This window comes from Blennius ocellaris, assembly GCF_963422515.1.
Source record: "Blennius ocellaris genome assembly, contig: SCAFFOLD_130, whole genome shotgun sequence".
Taxonomy (NCBI): domain Eukaryota; kingdom Metazoa; phylum Chordata; class Actinopteri; order Blenniiformes; family Blenniidae; genus Blennius; species Blennius ocellaris.
In genome coordinates, this window is record NW_027662306.1 from 78182 (window position 1) to 95681 (window position 17500).

The window sequence follows — 17500 nt, forward strand, 5'->3', positions numbered from 1 at the left end:
TGTTCTTGAGGACTTCCTGTCTGTTCTTGAAGACTTCCTGTCTGTTCTTGAAGACTTCCTGTCTGTTCTTGAGGACTTCCTGTCTGTTCTTGAAGACTTCCTGTCTGTTCTTGAGGACTTCCTGTCTGTTCTTGAGGACTTCCTGTCTGTTCTTGAAGACTTCCTGTCTGTTCTTGAGGACTTCCTGTCTGTTCTTCCTGAGGACTTCCTGTCTGTTCTTCCTGAGGACTTCCTGTCTGTTCTTGAGGACTTCCTGTCTGTTCTTGAGGACTTCCTGTCTGTTCTTGAGGACTTCTTGTCTGTTCTTGAGGACTTCCTGTCTGTTCTTGAGGACTTCCTGTCTGTTCTTGAGGACTTCCTGTCTTGTCACTCGTCAGGCTCGTCTCACGAACACGTCCTGGACCTGGACGACATGAAGAACCTGGTCCACCTGCTCCAGACCGCCCTCAGTCTGCCGCAGCACCTTCACCACAGACACAGTGAGCTGCAGAACCAGAGAACCCGGCTCCGCCTGCAGCTGGAACCGCTGGAAAATGTAATCCTGTTACTAGTCCTAGAACCCAGAGTTCCCCTGCTCCTGGTCCTAGAACCCAGAGTTCTCCTGCTCCTGGTCCTAGAACCCAGAGTTCCCCTGCTCCTGGTCCTAGAACCCAGAGTTCTCCTGCTCATGGTCCTAGAACCCAGAGTTCTCCTCCTTGTAATAGAAGGTTTATGTTCTGGTTGTTTTTCTTGAAGGTCCGGGTGAAGCTGGAGAAGGAGGCGGAGCTTAGAGCGACTTTGTTGGGGTGGGCGGGGCTTGTGTACCTGTCACTGCAGGGAGGATTTCTGGGATACCTGACCTGGTAACACACACACACACACACACTAACACACACACACACACACACACACACACACACACACACACACACACACACACACATACACAGTAACACTGAATCAGTAGAATCGTATTCCGGTGTGTATATGTGTGTGTGTGTGTGTGTGTGTGTGTGTGTGTGTGTGTGTGTGTGTGTGTGTGTGTGTGTGTGTGTGTGTGTGTGTGTGTGTGTGTGTGTGTACCAGGTATGTGTTTGCGTGGGACATCATGGAACCCGTCACCTTCTTCATCTCCTGCACCACCAGCATGGTCTTCTTCGGTTACTACATCCTCACTCGACAGGTAGGAACCAATGAGGGAGGAACCAATGAGGGAGGAACCAATGAGGGAGGAACCAAATAGGTGGGAACCAAAGAGGGAGGAACCAAATAGGTGGGAACCAAAGAGGGAGGAACCAAATAGGTGGGAACCAATGAGGGAGGAACCAAATAGGTGGGAACCAAAGAGGGAGGAACCAAAGAGGTAGGAACCAATGAGGGAGGAACCAAAGAGGGAGGAACCAAATAGGTGGGAACCAAAGAGGGAGGAACCAAATAGGTGGGAACCAAAGAGGGAGGAACCAAAGAGGTAGGAACCAAAGAGGGAGGAACCAAATAGGTGGGAACCAAAGAGGGAGGAACCAAAGAGGTGGGAACCAAAGAGGGAGGAACCAAATAGGTGGGAACCAAAGAGGGAGGAACCAAATAGGTGGGAACCAAAGAGGTAGGAACCAATGAGGGAGGAACCAATGAGGGAGGAACCAAAGAGGGAGGAACCAAATAGGTGGGAACCAAAGAGGGAGGAACCAAAGAGGGAGGAACCAATGAGGGAGGAACCAGAGAGGGAGGAACCAAATAGGTGGGAACCAAAGAGGGAGGAACCAAAGAGGTGGGAACCAAAGAGGGAGGAACCAAATAGGTGGGAACCAAAGAGGGAGGAACCAAATAGGTGGGAACCAAAGAGGGAGGAACCAAAGAGGGAGGAACCAAAGAGGGAGGAACCAAAGAGGTGGGAACCAAAGAGGGCCAAACGATGATCAGAAAGTCAGAACCTTTGGAAGTTTCTACTTTCACGGTTTGAGGACAACAAAGACTCGGTTCTCGGTTCTCGTGTGCAGGAGTTCCTGTACGCTGCAGTCCGGAACCGCCAGTTCCTGCAGCTGTTCCACCACAACGCGTCACGACGGAGATTCGACGTGGAGAAATACAACGAGCTGAGAGAACGGCTCGCCCAGGTGAGTGGGCGTTTCCCTGAATGTGGGCGTGGCTCCAGAGTGGGCGTTTCCCCGAATGTGGGCGTGGCTCCGGGCGTGACGCTGACCACATCTCCCTCCAGGTGGACCAGGACCTGCGGAGGCTACAGACCGCCGTGCGGCTGCAGCTCCCGGTGGAACACGTTCCGCCTCCCAGAACCAACTGAACTCTTCTGCTCCTCCGACGGTTCCTCGGTTCCTCGGTTCCTCGTCACAAAACCCACGAAGAACATTTTGCTTTTCATGTGACAAAAGATGGAAAAGTTTGTCTTTTATAAACTTCTGACTGAATGTCTGTTCTTAATGACGACTTCCTGTCTGTAGTTCCTGAGGACTTCCTGTCTGTAGTTCCTGAGGACTTCCTGTCTGTAGTTCCTGACAACTTCCTGTCTGTAGTTCCTGAGGACTTCCTGTCTGTAGTTCCTGACAACTTCCTGTCTGTAGTTCCTGAGGACTTCCTGTCTGTAGTTCCTGAGGACTTCCTGTCTGTAGTTCCTGAGAACTTCCTGTCTGTAGTTCCTGACAACTTCCTGTCTGTAGTTCCTGAGGACTTCCTGTCTGTAGTTCCTGAGGACTTCCTGTCTGTAGTTCCAGAGAACTTCCTGTCTGTAGTTCCTGACAACTTCCTGTCTGTAGTTCCTGAGGACTTCCTGTCTGTAGTTCCTGAGGACTTCCTGTCTGTAGTTCCAGAGAACTTCCTGTCTGTAGTTCCTGACAACTTCCTGTCTGTAGTTCCTGAGGACTTCCTGTCTGTAGTTCCTGACAACTTCCTGTCTGTAGTTCCTGACAACTTCCTGTCTGTAGTTCCTTAGGACTTCCTGTCTGTAGTTCCAGAGAACTTCCTGTCTGTAGTTCCTGAGGACTTCCTGTCTGTAGTTCCTGAGGACTTCCTGTCTGTAGTTCCAGAGAACTTCCTGTCTGTAGTTCCTGACAACTTCCTGTCTGTAGTTCCTTAGGACTTCCTGTCTGTAGTTCCAGAGAACTTCCTGTCTGTAGTTCCTGAGGACTTCCTGTCTGTAGTTCCTGAGGACTTCCTGTCTGTAGTTCCTGACAACTTCCTGTCTGTAGTTCCTGAGGACTTCCTGTCTGTAGTTCCTGACAACTTCCTGTCTGTAGTTCCTGAGGACTTCCTGTCTGTAGTTCCTGAGGACTTCCTGTCTGTAGTTCCTGAGAACTTCCTGTCTGTAGTTCCTGACAACTTCCTGTCTGTAGTTCCTGAGGACTTCCTGTCTGTAGTTCCTGAGGACTTCCTGTCTGTAGTTCCAGAGAACTTCCTGTCTGTAGTTCCTGACAACTTCCTGTCTGTAGTTCCTGAGGACTTCCTGTCTGTAGTTCCTGAGGACTTCCTGTCTGTAGTTCCAGAGAACTTCCTGTCTGTAGTTCCTGACAACTTCCTGTCTGTAGTTCCTGAGGACTTCCTGTCTGTAGTTCCTGACAACTTCCTGTCTGTAGTTCCTGACAACTTCCTGTCTGTAGTTCCTTAGGACTTCCTGTCTGTAGTTCCAGAGAACTTCCTGTCTGTAGTTCCTGAGGACTTCCTGTCTGTAGTTCCTGAGGACTTCCTGTCTGTAGTTCCAGAGAACTTCCTGTCTGTAGTTCCTGACAACTTCCTGTCTGTAGTTCCTTAGGACTTCCTGTCTGTAGTTCCAGAGAACTTCCTGTCTGTAGTTCCTGAGGACTTCCTGTCTGTAGTTCCTGAGGACTTCCTGTCTGTAGTTCCTGACAACTTCCTGTCTGTAGTTCCTAACAACTTCCTGTCTGTAGTTCCTGAGGACTTCCTGTCTGTAGTTCCAGAGAACTTCCTGTCTGTAGTTCCTGACAACTTCCTGTTTGTAGTTCCTGAGGACTTCCTGTCTGTAGTTCCTCAGGACTTCCTGTCTGTAGTTCCTCAGGACTTCCTGTCTGTAGTTCCTGACAACTTCCTGTCTGTAGTTCCTGACGTCTTCCTGTCCTGAAACATTAGCATTAGCAACATTAGCATGTGTTTGTTCTTCCCTGTATATTCAAAGTAAACAAAGTGTTTCCGTGATGCAGAACCGTAAACGTTCTTTATTTTACGACACGAGAACTCTGCAACATGAAAAGTGTTTTTATTGATCTGCAGCGATCGATCAGTCAACCAACTAACCAACTAACCAACCAACTAACCAACTAACCAACCAACCAGGTGAGAGGAGGCGGCTGATTGGTTCATACGTTGATCCAACAGGAAGCAGGAACCCAGTGGTTCTGAAAGTACAGAGAACATCAGTAGAGAACACACACACACACACACACACACACACACACACACACACACACACACACACACACACACACACACACACACACACACACACACACCTTGTCCTGTTCTCAGGAGTTGAACCTGGTGACGGCCGACCAGCCGGTGTGAAGCCGGATCCACTCAAAGTAATGAGACACCTGGAACATTCACACGTTAACACGTTAACACATGAACACATGAACACCTGAACACATTCACACGTTAACACATGAACACCTGAACACATTAGCACATTAACACCTGAACACATGAACACCTGAACACATGAACACCTGAACACATTAGCACATTAACACCTGAACACATGAACACCTGAACACATGAACACCTGAACACATTAGCACATTAACACCTGAACACATGAACACCTGAACACATTAACACATGAACACCTGAACACATTAACACATGAACACCTGAACACGTTAACACCTGAACACATTCACACGTTAACACATGAACACCTGAACACATGAACACCTGAACACATTAGCACATTAACACATGAACACATGAACACATGAACACATGAACACCTGAACACATTCACACGTTAACACATGAACACCTGAACACATGAACACCTGAACACATTAGCACATTAACACCTGAACACATGAACACCTGAACACATGAACACCTGAACACATTAGCACATTAACACCTGAACACATGAACACCTGAACACCTGAACACATTAGCACATTAACACCTGAACACATGAACACCTGAACACATTAACACATGAACACCTGAACACATTAACACATGAACACCTGAACACGTTAACACCTGAACACATTAACACATTAACACATGAACACCTGAACACATGAACACCTGAACACGTTAACACCTGAACACATTAACACATGAACACCTGAACACATTAACACATGAACACCTGAACACGTTAACACATGAACACCTGAACACGTTAACACATGAACACCTGAACACGTTAACACCTGAACACATTAACACATGAACACCTGAACACATTAACACATGAACACCTGAACACATTAACACCTGAACACCTGAACACGTTAACACCTGAACACATTAACACATTAACACATGAACACCTGAACACATGAACACCTGAACACGTTAACACCTAAACACATTCACACATGAACACCTGAACACATTAACACATTAACACCTGAACACATTCACACGTTAACACATGAACACCTGAACACATTCACACATTCACACCTGAACACGTTAACACATGAACACCTGAACACGTTAACACCTGAACACATTCACACATGAACACCTGAACACATTAACACATGAACACCTGAACACGTTAACACCTGAACACATTAACACATGAACACCTGAACACGTTAACACATGAACACCTGAACACATTCACACATGAACACCTGAACACATTCACACATGAACACCTGAACACGTTAACACCTGAACACCTGAACACATTCACACGTTAACACACACCCACCCTCACACCCTCACCCCCACCCACCAGTGTGTAGACCCCGGGGTAGTGGGCCGCCCCACACCTCTCCCCCCAGCTCACGATGCCCCACAGGTACGAGACGCCCAGCTGGTCCTGGCAGACCAGCGGCCCCCCGCTGTCCCCCTGACACGAGTCCACGTGTCCGTCCAGGTCCCCTGCACACACACACACACACACACACACACACACACACACACACACACACACACTCAGTGAGCGCTGGCCAGACGGCGGCTCCTCGCCCTCTGATTGGTCGCCCACCTGCACACATCATTCCCGTTTTGAAGCGTTCTCCATAGAACCTCTCACAGTTGCCGATCAGCGACACGTTGGCCCATCGCAGAACCCGAGCAGCCCGACCGCCTGGACAGAACCAGGAGAACAATCAGAACCACAACAAGAACCAGAACTACGAGAACATCAAGAAGAAGAAGCAGAACCATGAGAACGATCAGAACCTCAGCTGATCGACCGTCTAGAACCGGGTTGTCCAAACTCCTGCAGAGCCCCTGTCCTGCATGTTCTAGCATTCTGGAGACCCCTGATCTAGAACCTCAAAGTAAGTTGAACCTAACATTGGAACCTGGCAGTGGAATGTGGCCGTGGGTTCTTTGGGTTCTGTGGTTCTGCAGGTTCTATTTTTCTTTGGCTTCAGTGGTTTGTTGGGTTCTATGGTTCTGTAGTTCTTCGAGTTCTGTGTGTCTGCAGGTTCTGTGGTTCTGCAGGTTCTAATTTTCTTTGGTTTCAGTGGTTTGTTGGGTTCTATGGTTCTATAGTTCTTTGGGTTTAGTGGTTCTGCAGGTTCTATTTTTTCTTTGGCTTCAGTGGTTCTGTGGGTTCTATGGTTGTGTAGTTCTTTGGTTTCAGTGGTTTGTTGGGTTCTATGGTTGTGTAGTTCTTTGGGCTCAGTGGTTCTGTGGGTTCTGCGGTTCCCTACTGGCGGTGCGCCCCCAGCCAGAGATGCTGCAGGTGTGGTTGCTCTGGAACTGGTGCGGGGTCCAGGGAACGCAGACGGCGCTGATGGCCGGGTTCTCCTCCACGCAGACGTCGGTGAAGGGAAGCGTCCTCAGCCTCAGCAGGGCGATGTCGTTCTCGTACGTCAGCGGAACGTAGCTGCGGGGAAACAGCGCAGAACCGTGAGCGTCGTGGGGGGGGGGTGGGGCTAACGCGGGTGGGGGCTATGGTGGGCGGGGCCCACGAGGGATTCCGTACTACTGGGGTGGTGCTAATGTTGGGCGGGGTGGAACAACAGGCGGGGCAAACGGGGTTCGTGTTTAATTATGGGGCGGGGCAATCGAGAGGGAGGTTCTAATGTGGGTCGGGGTTAATGAGGGGCGGGGCTACTGCGAGGGCGGGGCTGAGGATAGGAAGTACTTTGGATGGATGCGGATCTCCTCCACAGGGACGATGTCGGTCGTGTCCTGAGCCTGAGTTTTCTTCCACAGAGAGAATTTCACCCTGAAGGCCGACGGGCTGGGTCTGCACAACAACAACAACAACAACAACAACAACAATGGTAGCTGTTAGCCATTAGCCAATCGCCATTGGCCTTTACCTGTTAGCTATTGGCTGGTAGATGTTAGCTTTCGCCATTAACTGTTAGAAAGTACCTGTTAGCCATTAGCTAGTGTCTGTTAGCCGTTAGCTAGTGTCTGTTAGCCGTTAGCTAGTGTCTGTTAGCTAATAGCTATTGACTGTTAGCCATTAGCTTTTGTCTGTTAGCCATTAGCTAGTGTCTGTTAGCCATTAGCTAGTGTCTATTAGCCATTAGCTATTGGCTGTTAGCCATTAGCTAATTTCTGTTAGCCATTAACTAGTCTCTGTTAGCCATTAGCTAATTTCTGTTAACCATTAACTAGTGTCTGTTAGCCAATAGCTAGTGTCTGTTAGCCGTTAGCTAGTGTCTGTTAGCCGCTACCTGACGCAGTGCGCGGCGGTCAGGACCCAGCAGCCTCCGATGTACGCTCCTCCACAGTCGATCCTCTTGTTCTCCTCCAGAGCGACTTGCCACTGGATCTGCATCTGCAGAACCAGAATCAGAACCAGAGCGTGAGGAAAGGCTGGCTCTCCCTGCGCGGCTCTACCTGCGCGGTTCTGCCTCACCGGGTTCGCCTCCTCTCCGCCCACCACCCTCTTGAAGCGGCTGCTCCGCCCACGTTCCCTCGTGGTCTCGGCGTCCACCGTGGTGGCGTTCGGAACGCCGCAGGACAACCGGGACTCCAGGAGAACCCTGCTGAGCCGGAGCTCTGGACAGACCAGAACACATCCAGTTTAAAGTGGGATCCGTCCAGAGAACCATCTTCTGGACCCCCACAGAACCCTGGACCACATGGTGTCCCTGCTGGACCCCCACAGAACCCTGGACCACATGATGTCCCTGCTGGACCCCCACAGAACCCTGGACCACAGCGGTTGAGGGACGGTCTACTTACCCTTCTGGGGTGAGATGTACTCTACAAACCAGGAAGAACACATTAGGTTAGCATAATTGGCCTTATTAGCATGATTAGCATGATTAGCATCATTAGCACCTTGAGCATTACTGGCTTGACAGGTACCATTAGCTTCATTAGCTTCATTGGCTTCATTAGCTTCATTCGCATTATTTGTTTAATTAGCCCCATTAGCACCATTAGCAACAATAGCCTCATTAGCTCCATTAGCACCATTAACCTCATTACCATCATTAGCCCCATTAGCCCCATTAGCAACATTATCATCATTTGCACCATTAGCACCTTGAGCATTACTGGCTTGACTTGTACCATTAGCTTCATTAGCTTCATTCGCATTATTTGTTTCATTAGCACCATTAGCACCATTAGCACCATTAGCTGCTCTCCAGCTACCTGGATCGTTGGGTCTGGAGGAGCGACCTCTGATGGAAGGTTCCACCTCTGAGAACAACAAATGGACATCATCACATGTTGACTGATTCCAGAGTTCCAGAAGGTTCTTCCTCGCTGAGAACGAGGTTCTGGAAGGTTCTAAAGGTTCTCACTGTGTCTTGTGTGAAAGTTCTTACTGTGGTCAGACTCGTGGTTCTTCTCGTCGGCACCGTCCAGACAGTCGACGGTTCCGTCCGAGACGGATTCTTCATGGAGACAAACACCAGAGGAACATCGGAACGCTCGGTTCCTGCACTCTGACACACACACACACACACACACACGTTCTCAGTAGAACACTGATGAGGTCATGGGTTCAGGCTGAAGGTGCGTTTGATTTACTCTTGCAGCACATCTCGTCACTTCGGTCTCCACAGTCGTCGACGCCGTCGCAGGTTCTGTTCAGAGGAACACACTTGGTGTTCGCGCAGACGAAGCCGCCGCACTTGTCCTCTGGAACACAGAACCAGAACCAGAACCAGATCTGATTGGACTTGCCGGGAGGTGGTCTTCCTGGGACCTGCACCTCCCAGGAGGTCTAAGTTCTTGACTCACTTGTGGGTTCTCCTGCTGCCCGGTAGCAGGTTGCCGTGGCAACGTGACCGATTCCGACGTTCTCCCTGTTGTGGATGACGCACTCGGCAAGGGACGTTTCGTAACCTTGGCAACGGACGCTGACGCAGAGGCCGGGGAGTCCGTCGGTGGCGTTCAGGGACGCAGATGGAACAGTGGTGGCGGCCGCGGCACCTCTGAGACACAACGTTAGCATGCTAGCCTCACCCTCCTCTCTCCACTCCGCGTTAGCATGCTAGCCTCACCCTCCTCTCTCCACTCCGCGTTAGCATGTTAGCCTCCCCCTCCTCTCTCCACGCCACGTTAGCATGTTAGCCTCACCCTCCTCTCTCCACGCCACGTTAGCATGTTAGCCTCACCCTCCTCTCTCCACGCCACGTTAGCATGTTAGCCTCACCCTCCTCTCTCCACGCCACGCTAGCATGTTAGCCTCACCCTCCTCTCTCCACGCCACGCTAGCATGTTAGCCTCACCCTCCTCTCTCCACGCCACGTTAGCATGTTAGCCTCACCCTCGTCTCTCCACGCCGCGTTAGCATGTTAGCCTCACCCTCCTCTCTCCACGCCGCGTTAGCATGTTAGCCTCACCCTCCTCTCTCCACGCCACGTTAGTATGTTAGCTTCACACTCCTCTCTCCATGCCACGTTAGCACATTAGCCTCACCCTCCTCTCTCCACGCCACGTTAGCATGTTAGCCCCACCCCCCTCTCTCCACGCCGCGTTAGCATATTAGCCTCACCCTCCTCTCTGTATGCCACGTTAGCACGTTAGCCTCACCCTACTCTCTCCACGCCACGTTAGCACGCTAGCCTCACCTGGACGCGCCCTCCTCTCTGCACGCCACGTTAGCATGTTAGCCTCACCCAACTCTCTCCACGCCACGTTAGCACGTTAGCCTCACCTGGACACGCCCGCCTCTCTGCACGCCACGTTAGCATGTTAGCCTCACCCTCCTCTCTCCACGCCACGTTAGCACGTTAGCCTCACCTGGACGCGCCCTCCTCTCTGCACGCCACGTTAGCATGTTAGCCTCACCCTCCTCTCTCCACGCCACGTTAGCACGTTAGCCTCACCTGGACACGCCCTCCTCTCTGCACGCCACGTTAGCATGTTAGCCTCACCCTCCTCTCTCCACGCCACGTTAGCACGTTAGCCTCACCTGGACGCGCCCTCCTCTCTGCACGCCACGTTAGCATGTTAGCCTCACCCTCCTCTCTCCACGCCACGTTAGCCTCACCTGGACACGCCCTCCTCTCTGCACGCCACGTTAGCATGTTAGCCTCACCCTCCTCTCTCCACGCCACGTTAGCATGTTAGCCTCACCCTCCTCTCTCCACGCCACGTTAGCCTCACCTGGACACGCCCTCCTCTCTGCACGCCACGTTCGCCGCCGCCATGTCCCACAGCTTCTCGCACACCAGAAGCTCCTGGGCCACTCCAGCACCATCGGGAACCGAGATCTTCACCAGGCCAGAGTTCGGGTCCACTGAGCTCACAAATATCGGTCCACCAGCTGGAGGAACCGGGTGAGAACGTCAGAGACAGGAAGAGGAACCGGACCAAGAGCCAGAACCAGAGGGAACCAACCGGGACAGGTGGGACTGAAGTGAGACATGGTGGGTTTCCCCGTCCGACAGGAGAGCGCCATCGCCTGGAGGAGCACAGAACCACATGGTGAGGAACATGGAACCACACGGTGAGGAACATGGAACCACACAGTGAGGAACATGGAACCACACGGTGAGGAACATGGAACCATACAGTGAGGAACATGGAACCACACAGTGAGGAACATGGAACCATACAGTGAGGGACATGGAACCACATGGTGAGGAACATGGAACCACACAGTGAGGAACATGGAACCACACGGTGAGGAACATGGAACCACACAGTGAGGAACATGGAACCACACAGTGAGGAACATGGAACCACACGGTGAGGAACATGGAACCACACAGTGAGGAACATGGAACCATACAGTGAGGAACATGGAACCACACGGTGAGGAACATGGAACCACATGGTGAGGAACATGGAACCATACAGTGAGGAACATGGAACCACACAGTGAGGAACATGGAACCACACAGTGAGGAACATGGAACCATACAGTGAGGAACATGGAACCACACGGTGAGGAACATGGAACCACATGGTGAGGAACATGGAACCATACAGTGAGGAACATGGAACCACACAGGGTTCTCCTGGTTCTCCTGGGACCTGGACCTGGTTCTCACCTGGCAGTAGGACCGGTACTGCCGATAGTCCCGCCCACAGACTGGAGAACCCCCCTCGGTCGGACACAGGTACGGCGGCTTGCAGGTGCAACGCCCATCGATGCAACGTTCCCACGGAGAACAGAAGTTCAGGTCACATGACGCCCGGGTCCACCTTAGGAACACACGTTAGCTTTAGCACTAGCGCTAGCATGCTAGCAACACCCTGAACCGGGTGGAACCCGAAGGCATTTAGATCCTCGTACTTCTTGTTGAGACACTCAAGTGGACCGAGGAACTCGTCTGTCTTCACGTTGCTGGTCCCCGTGTTGCTGGTCCCCGCGTTGCTGGTCCCCGTGTTGCTGGTCCCCGTGTTGCTGGTCCCTGTGTTGCTGGTCCCCGTGTTGCTGGTCCCCGTGTTGCTGGTCCCCGCGTTGCTGGTCCCCACGTTGCTGGTCCCCGTGTTGCTGGTCCCCGTGTTGCTGGTCCCCGTGTTGCTGGTCCCCGTGTTGCTGGTCCCTGTGTTGCTGGTCCCTGTGTTGCTGGTCCCCGTGTTGCTGGTCCCCGCGTTGCTGGTCCCCACGTTGCTGGTCCCTGTGTTGCTGGTCCCCGTGTTGCTGGTCCCCGTGTTGCTGGTCCCCACGTTGCTGGTCCCTGTGTTGCTGGTCCCCGTGTTGCTGGTCCCTGTGTTGCTGGTCCCCATGTTGCTGGTCCCTGTGTTGCTGGTCCCCGTGTTGCTGGTCCCTGTGTTGCTGGTCCCCATGTTGCCAGTCTCCATGTTGCCAGTCTCCATGTTGCCGGTCTCCATGTTGCCGGTCCCCATGTTGCTGGTCCCCGTGTTGCTGGTCCCCGTGTTGCCGGTCTCCGTGTTGCCAGTCTCCGTGTTGCCGGTCTCCACGCGGCTAATCTCGGGCAGGTCAGCGGTGGAGAAGGCAGGACTTGTGAGGAACTGCTGGTTCCTCGGTTCTTTGGTTCCTGCAGGGTCAGACTGAACAGACGGTCTACGATCAGACAGATTCAGGAAATGCAGACGATACGCAACTTTAGAGAGAAGAACCTCCACATGACGCTATCTGATGCTACAGGGCGCTAAATACCGCATGACGTGACAGGATGCTACATGATGCTACATGATGTCATATAATGCTACATGATGTTACACGATGCTACATGATGCTACATGACATCATAGAATGCTACACGATGCTACACGAAGCTACATGATGCTACACGATGCTACATGACATCATAGAATGCTACACGATGCTACACGATGCTACATGACATCATATAATGCTACACGATGCTACACGATGCTACATACTATGAAAAGTTAAAACCAGATGAAAAATGCCGACTCACCGTCTCAGAGTGGAGAACCGACAAGAGACCGAAGAGCCAGTGGAGAACGATCCACCTCATCCTGACCCACAATCAAACACGGGAACCAGGAGAACCAGGAGACCCGAGAAGAACGGAGGAAAGCGGAGGAGAACCAGTAGAACAAGAAGAACTGAGGAGAACTGAGAAGAACCGAGAAGAACCAGGACAACCAGGAGAACAAGGAGAACAAGAATGGGAGAGAAGAACCGAGGAGAACAAAACAGACTTCTTCAGTTGTCGTCGGTGGATCGTGAACGACTTGTGAACCTGAGCAGGTTCTAGATCAAGCTGGGGGGGGGGGGGGGCGTTCACTTCCTGTGGGAAAACCCAGAACTGTGAAACAGCAGCACGGTTCTCCTCCATCCCAGCGGTGGAGAACCAGCCGGTTCTCCTGCCACCTGCTGGCCATGTTGCTGGAACGCACGGAAAAACAAACAAGAAATCTGTTTGTTCCCCTCAAACTGTGACGACGACCGGGAAGCGTCGGCGGTTCTCTCGGAGAACATTGTGCAAACAGGTAAAGTCCAGAGGTCAAAGGTCAGCTGCTGATCGATTGTTGTTTGTTTGTTTGGATCGTCAGAGCGGAACGGAACGGAACGAACGGAACCAACAGATAAACACAAAAATAACCCAAAGACACTTCAAGTGACACAAAAAGGAACCGGAGAAGTTCTAGATTGTTTTTATTACGACGGGAGTTTGTTCAGAAGAGACGTTCCACGTTGAGAAAATCAAATCCATGTAAACATTTACAGGCACAAAGAGACACGAGTAAATATCACACACACACACACACACACACACACACACACTCACACACACACACACACACACACACACACACACACACACACACACACACACACACACACACACACACACACACACACACACACACACACTTGGTCTGCAGGTACGTTCCCGGTAGAACCGAGACTCGTTGTTACAAACGTTTTCAAGTCAAACTTCCGTTGGAGAAACGGAACCAAAGGTTCTCGGAGAAAATAACTTTAGAACTCAAAACCTGAAAAATAGAAAAACATTATGTCAGCAGTAGCGTTAGCATTAGCGTTAGCATTAGTGTTAGCGTACTTTAACGTGTTACTGAGGTCAAACATGCTAGCTGCCGCTGCTAGCTGGACAGAATTAGCATATAGTCACTCAAAAATTATATCATAAATATATTTGGTTCTCTGACGGTTCTTTATGGTTTTCTCAAGGTTCTCTAAAATGAGTTTCTTAGAGTTTCTTCAGATGTTCTTCAGACGTTCTTCAGGAGTTCCTCTGGAGTTCTTTGGGTGTTTCACGATGTTCTTCAAGAGTTCCTCAGGCGTTCCTTAGGAGTTCTTTGGGTGTTCCCTGGGTGTTTCATGGTGTTCTTCAGATGTTCCTCAGGAGTTCTTCAAGTGTTCCTCAGGAGTACCTCAGATGTTCTTCAGGAGTTCCTCAGATGTTCTTCAGGAGTTCCTCAGGTGTTCCTCAGATGTTCTTCAGGAGTTCCTCAGGAGTACCTCAAGGGTTCCACGGGTGTTCATCAGATGTTCTTCAAGCGTTCCTCAGGAGTACCTCAGATGTTCTTCAGGAGTTCCTCAGGTGTTCCTCAGATGTTCTTCAGGAGTTCCTCAGGAGTACCCCAAGAGTTCCACGGGTGTTTCACGGTGTTCTGACAGGAGAACCTTTGAGGCTGTTCAGAGCAGCGTGGATCCTGAAGTGCAGCCTGGACTCCAGAGAGTAGTCCTTGTAGTTGTTCCTGAAGGAGAACACAGAACCCTTAGTAATAGCAACAGTAATAATAGTGTGTGTGTGTGTGTGTGTGTGTGGGTTCCTCACTTGGCGGTCTCCATGTAGGCGGCGGCCTTGGTGACGTTCCCCTGCTGCTTGTAGAGCAGCCCCAGCTCGTAGAACGTGAACGGGATCAGGAAGTGATCGTAACGGATCCGACTCTCACTGGGAACACAAAGAACAGGGAACCCTAGAACATCAGAACGCTACAACATTGTAATGCCGTACCATCATTGGAACGTCTGAACAATTTGATGTTCTAACATTCTGATGTCTTAACGTACGGAACATTACTACAACGTAATGTTAGAACAATAGAACTTCGGAATCGTAGAACGGTAACGTCAAGACATCAGAACGTCATGACATTGGAACCTTATACATCTGAAAGTCAGAACATCACAATCTGTGTGTGTGTGTGTGTTACCTGGACAGAACCTGTGTGAAGCAGAGTTCCGCCTGCAGGAACCGGTTCAGGTTCTTCAGACACAAACCCTTCAACATCTGGACCAGGCAGCTGTCGTCCGGGTGGAACTCCGACGGGTCTGGTGGTTAGCGTTAGCGTTAGCATTGATGTTGACGTTCTGTGGAGCAAGTAGGACACCCTGAGGAACCCCTGCCGGACTGGGTTCTAGATACTGACCGGGGTCGTTCTGGAGCTTCTCCTCGGCCTCTTCAATGGTGACCAGCAGAGCCTCGGTGCAGTCGGCTCGCTTCCCCACGATGGTGAACCCGTTCCACACGTACATCATCTCCTGCAGGGCAGAGAACCCGTCAGACAACCCGTCAGAGAACCCATTAGAGGGTCAGAGAACCAGATAGAGGGCCAGAGAACCTGCTAGTAAGTCAGATAACCTGCTAGAGAACCCGTTAGAGGGTCAGAGCACCCGCGAGAGGGTCAGAGAACCCGTCAGAGAACCCGTTAGAGGGGCAGAGAACCCATCAGAGAACCCATCAGAGAACCCGTTAGAGGGGCAGAGAACCTGTCAGAGAACCCATCAGAGAACCCGTCAGAGAACCAGTTAGAGAACTGCGTAGCGTACCAGAGCAGGGAGAACCAGTGGAACCGGGCTGCTAGCTTTGTAGCGTCGAGACTTTCTGATGGCGAATTTCTCCGTCGGGATCGACTTTCCTGCAAGACGCTGCTTCAGACCCTCAACCTGCCTACACACACACACACACACACACACACACACACACACACACACACACACACACAGTTAGATGTAGTGAGCATTAGTTAGCGTTTAGCAGTAGTTTGTGTTAGCATTAATTAGCTGTTAGCAGCCATGAGCAGTAATTAGCATTTAGCAGTAGTCAGTACTAATTATCGGTTAGCAATAGCTAGCTGTGCGCAGTCGTGAGCCTTTAGCAGTAGTTACTAGTAGTTACTAGTAGTTACTAGTAGTTAGTGCTCAGCAGTAGCTTGTACTAGGTATCGGTTGACAATATTTAGCAGTAGTTAGCCATTATCTTTAGTGAGCCGTTAGCTTCAGTGAGCCGTTAGCTTCAGTTAGCTGTTAGCTTCCGTGAGCCGTTGGACAGACCTGAAGAGGTCCACCAGGTCCTCGCCCGTCTTCTGCACGTCCTCCTCAGACATCATGCTCAGTATCGCCGCCTTCTGGTACAAGTAGATCGCCTGCACACATAGCATTAGCAGCTAGCTCATGGCCGCCACGCAGTGTGACTGTGTGCCGAGGACCAGCGGTCAGTGGCGGTCAGTAGTGGTCAGTAGAGGTCAGTGGCGGTCAGTAGTGGTCAGTAGAGGTCAGTAGAGGTCAGTGGTGGTCAGTAGTGGTCAGTGGCGGTCAGTAGTGGTCAGTAGTGGTCAGTGGCGGTCAGTAGAGGTCAGTGGCGGTCAGTAGTGGTCAGTGGCGGTCAGTAGTGGTCAGTAGAGGTCAGTGGCGGTCAGTAGTGGTCAGTGGCGGTCAGTAGTGGTCAGTAGAGGTCAGTGGCGGTCAGTAGTGGTCAGTGGCAGTCAGTAGTGGTCAGTGGCGGTCAGTAGTGGTCAGTAGAGGTCAGTGGCGGTCAGTAGTGGTCAGTGGCGGTCAGTGGCGGTCAGTAGTGGTCAGTAGAGGTCAGTGGCGGTCAGTGGCGGTCAGTAGTGGTCAGTGGCGGTCAGTAGTGGTCAGTGGCGGTCAGTAGTGGTCAGTGGCGGTCAGTAGCGGCGGTACCTTGGACCAGCGGCTGTGGGAGTACAGCAGGGCAGCGTACTGGTAGGCCTGGTTCCACTGCTGCAGGAACGTGTGGTTCCACATCAACTCCCAGAAGCACAAGTGATGAATCTGCTTCCACTGCTGCTGACTGTCGATGCACTGGTGGAAGAGGGAGGCGGCCTGCAGGGGGCAGAGGGCAGGGGGCAGGGGGCAGAGGTCAGGGGGGGTCAGAGGTCAGGGGGAGGTCAGATGTCAGGGGGAGGTCAGAGGTCAGGGGGAGGTCAGATGTCAGGGGGGTCAGAGGTCAGGGGAGGTCAGGGGGAGGTCAAATGTCAGGGGGGTCAGAGGTGAGGGGAGGTCAGGGGGAGGTCAGAGGTCAGGGGAGGTCAGAGGTGAGGGGGAGGTCAGGGGGAGGTCAGAGGTGAGGGGGAGGTCAGAGGTCAGGGGAGGTCAGAGGTGAGGGGGAGGTCAGAGGTCAGGGGGAGGTCAGATGTCAGGGGGGTCAGAGGTCAGGGGAGGTCAGGGGGAGGTCAGATGTCAGGGGGGTCAGAGGTGAGGGGAGGTCAGGGGGAGGTCAGATGTCAGGGAGGTCAGAGGTGA

At 51.8% G+C, this 17500-nt stretch overlaps 3 protein-coding genes across 5 annotated transcripts in view; 1 reads left to right on the forward strand and 2 right to left on the reverse strand.

Moving 5' to 3' along the window:
- LOC308147889 (calcium uniporter regulatory subunit MCUb, mitochondrial-like) overlaps positions 1 to 2575 on the forward strand; it is a 6534-nt gene extending 3959 nt beyond the window's left edge. The window contains exons 5-9 of one of the 2 annotated variants that reach the window (XM_080521268.1): positions 378 to 535; positions 736 to 842; positions 1066 to 1162; positions 1977 to 2093; positions 2195 to 2575. In XM_080521268.1, the coding sequence (XP_080377394.1) occupies positions 378 to 535; positions 736 to 842; positions 1066 to 1162; positions 1977 to 2093; positions 2195 to 2278 (563 nt within the window). In that variant the 3' untranslated portion in view covers positions 2279 to 2575. The remainder of the gene's footprint in view (positions 1 to 377; positions 536 to 735; positions 843 to 1065; positions 1163 to 1976; positions 2094 to 2194) is intronic. The other variant, XM_080521269.1, reaches the window with a different exon arrangement.
- A 1891-nt stretch (positions 2576 to 4466) lies between these two features.
- Positions 4467 to 12681, reverse strand: cfi (complement factor I; the record flags this gene model as incomplete). The annotated part of the gene is made up of 17 exons (XM_080521255.1): positions 4467 to 4535; positions 5903 to 6051; positions 6158 to 6259; positions 6834 to 7009; positions 7271 to 7375; positions 7815 to 7918; positions 8000 to 8142; positions 8329 to 8349; positions 8746 to 8793; positions 8922 to 9041; positions 9127 to 9237; positions 9340 to 9533; positions 10711 to 10870; positions 10945 to 11008; positions 11601 to 11754; positions 11846 to 12580; positions 12677 to 12681. The coding sequence occupies 17 exons, from the start codon at positions 12679 to 12681 to the stop codon at positions 4467 to 4469; spliced, it is 2460 nt and encodes an 819-aa protein (XP_080377381.1).
- A 980-nt stretch (positions 12682 to 13661) lies between these two features.
- The window catches only part of ttc39b (tetratricopeptide repeat domain 39B), a 7401-nt gene continuing 3562 nt past the window's right edge, over positions 13662 to 17500 (reverse strand). For both annotated transcript variants that reach the window (XM_080521256.1, XM_080521257.1), the window contains 7 exons: positions 16919 to 17080; positions 16292 to 16383; positions 15788 to 15908; positions 15388 to 15499; positions 15172 to 15289; positions 14793 to 14909; positions 13662 to 14712 (listed from right to left, as the gene is read on the reverse strand). In XM_080521256.1, coding sequence (XP_080377382.1) covers positions 14616 to 14712; positions 14793 to 14909; positions 15172 to 15289; positions 15388 to 15499; positions 15788 to 15908; positions 16292 to 16383; positions 16919 to 17080 — 819 coding nt within the window. In that variant the 3' untranslated portion in view covers positions 13662 to 14615. The remainder of the gene's footprint in view (positions 14713 to 14792; positions 14910 to 15171; positions 15290 to 15387; positions 15500 to 15787; positions 15909 to 16291; positions 16384 to 16918; positions 17081 to 17500) is intronic.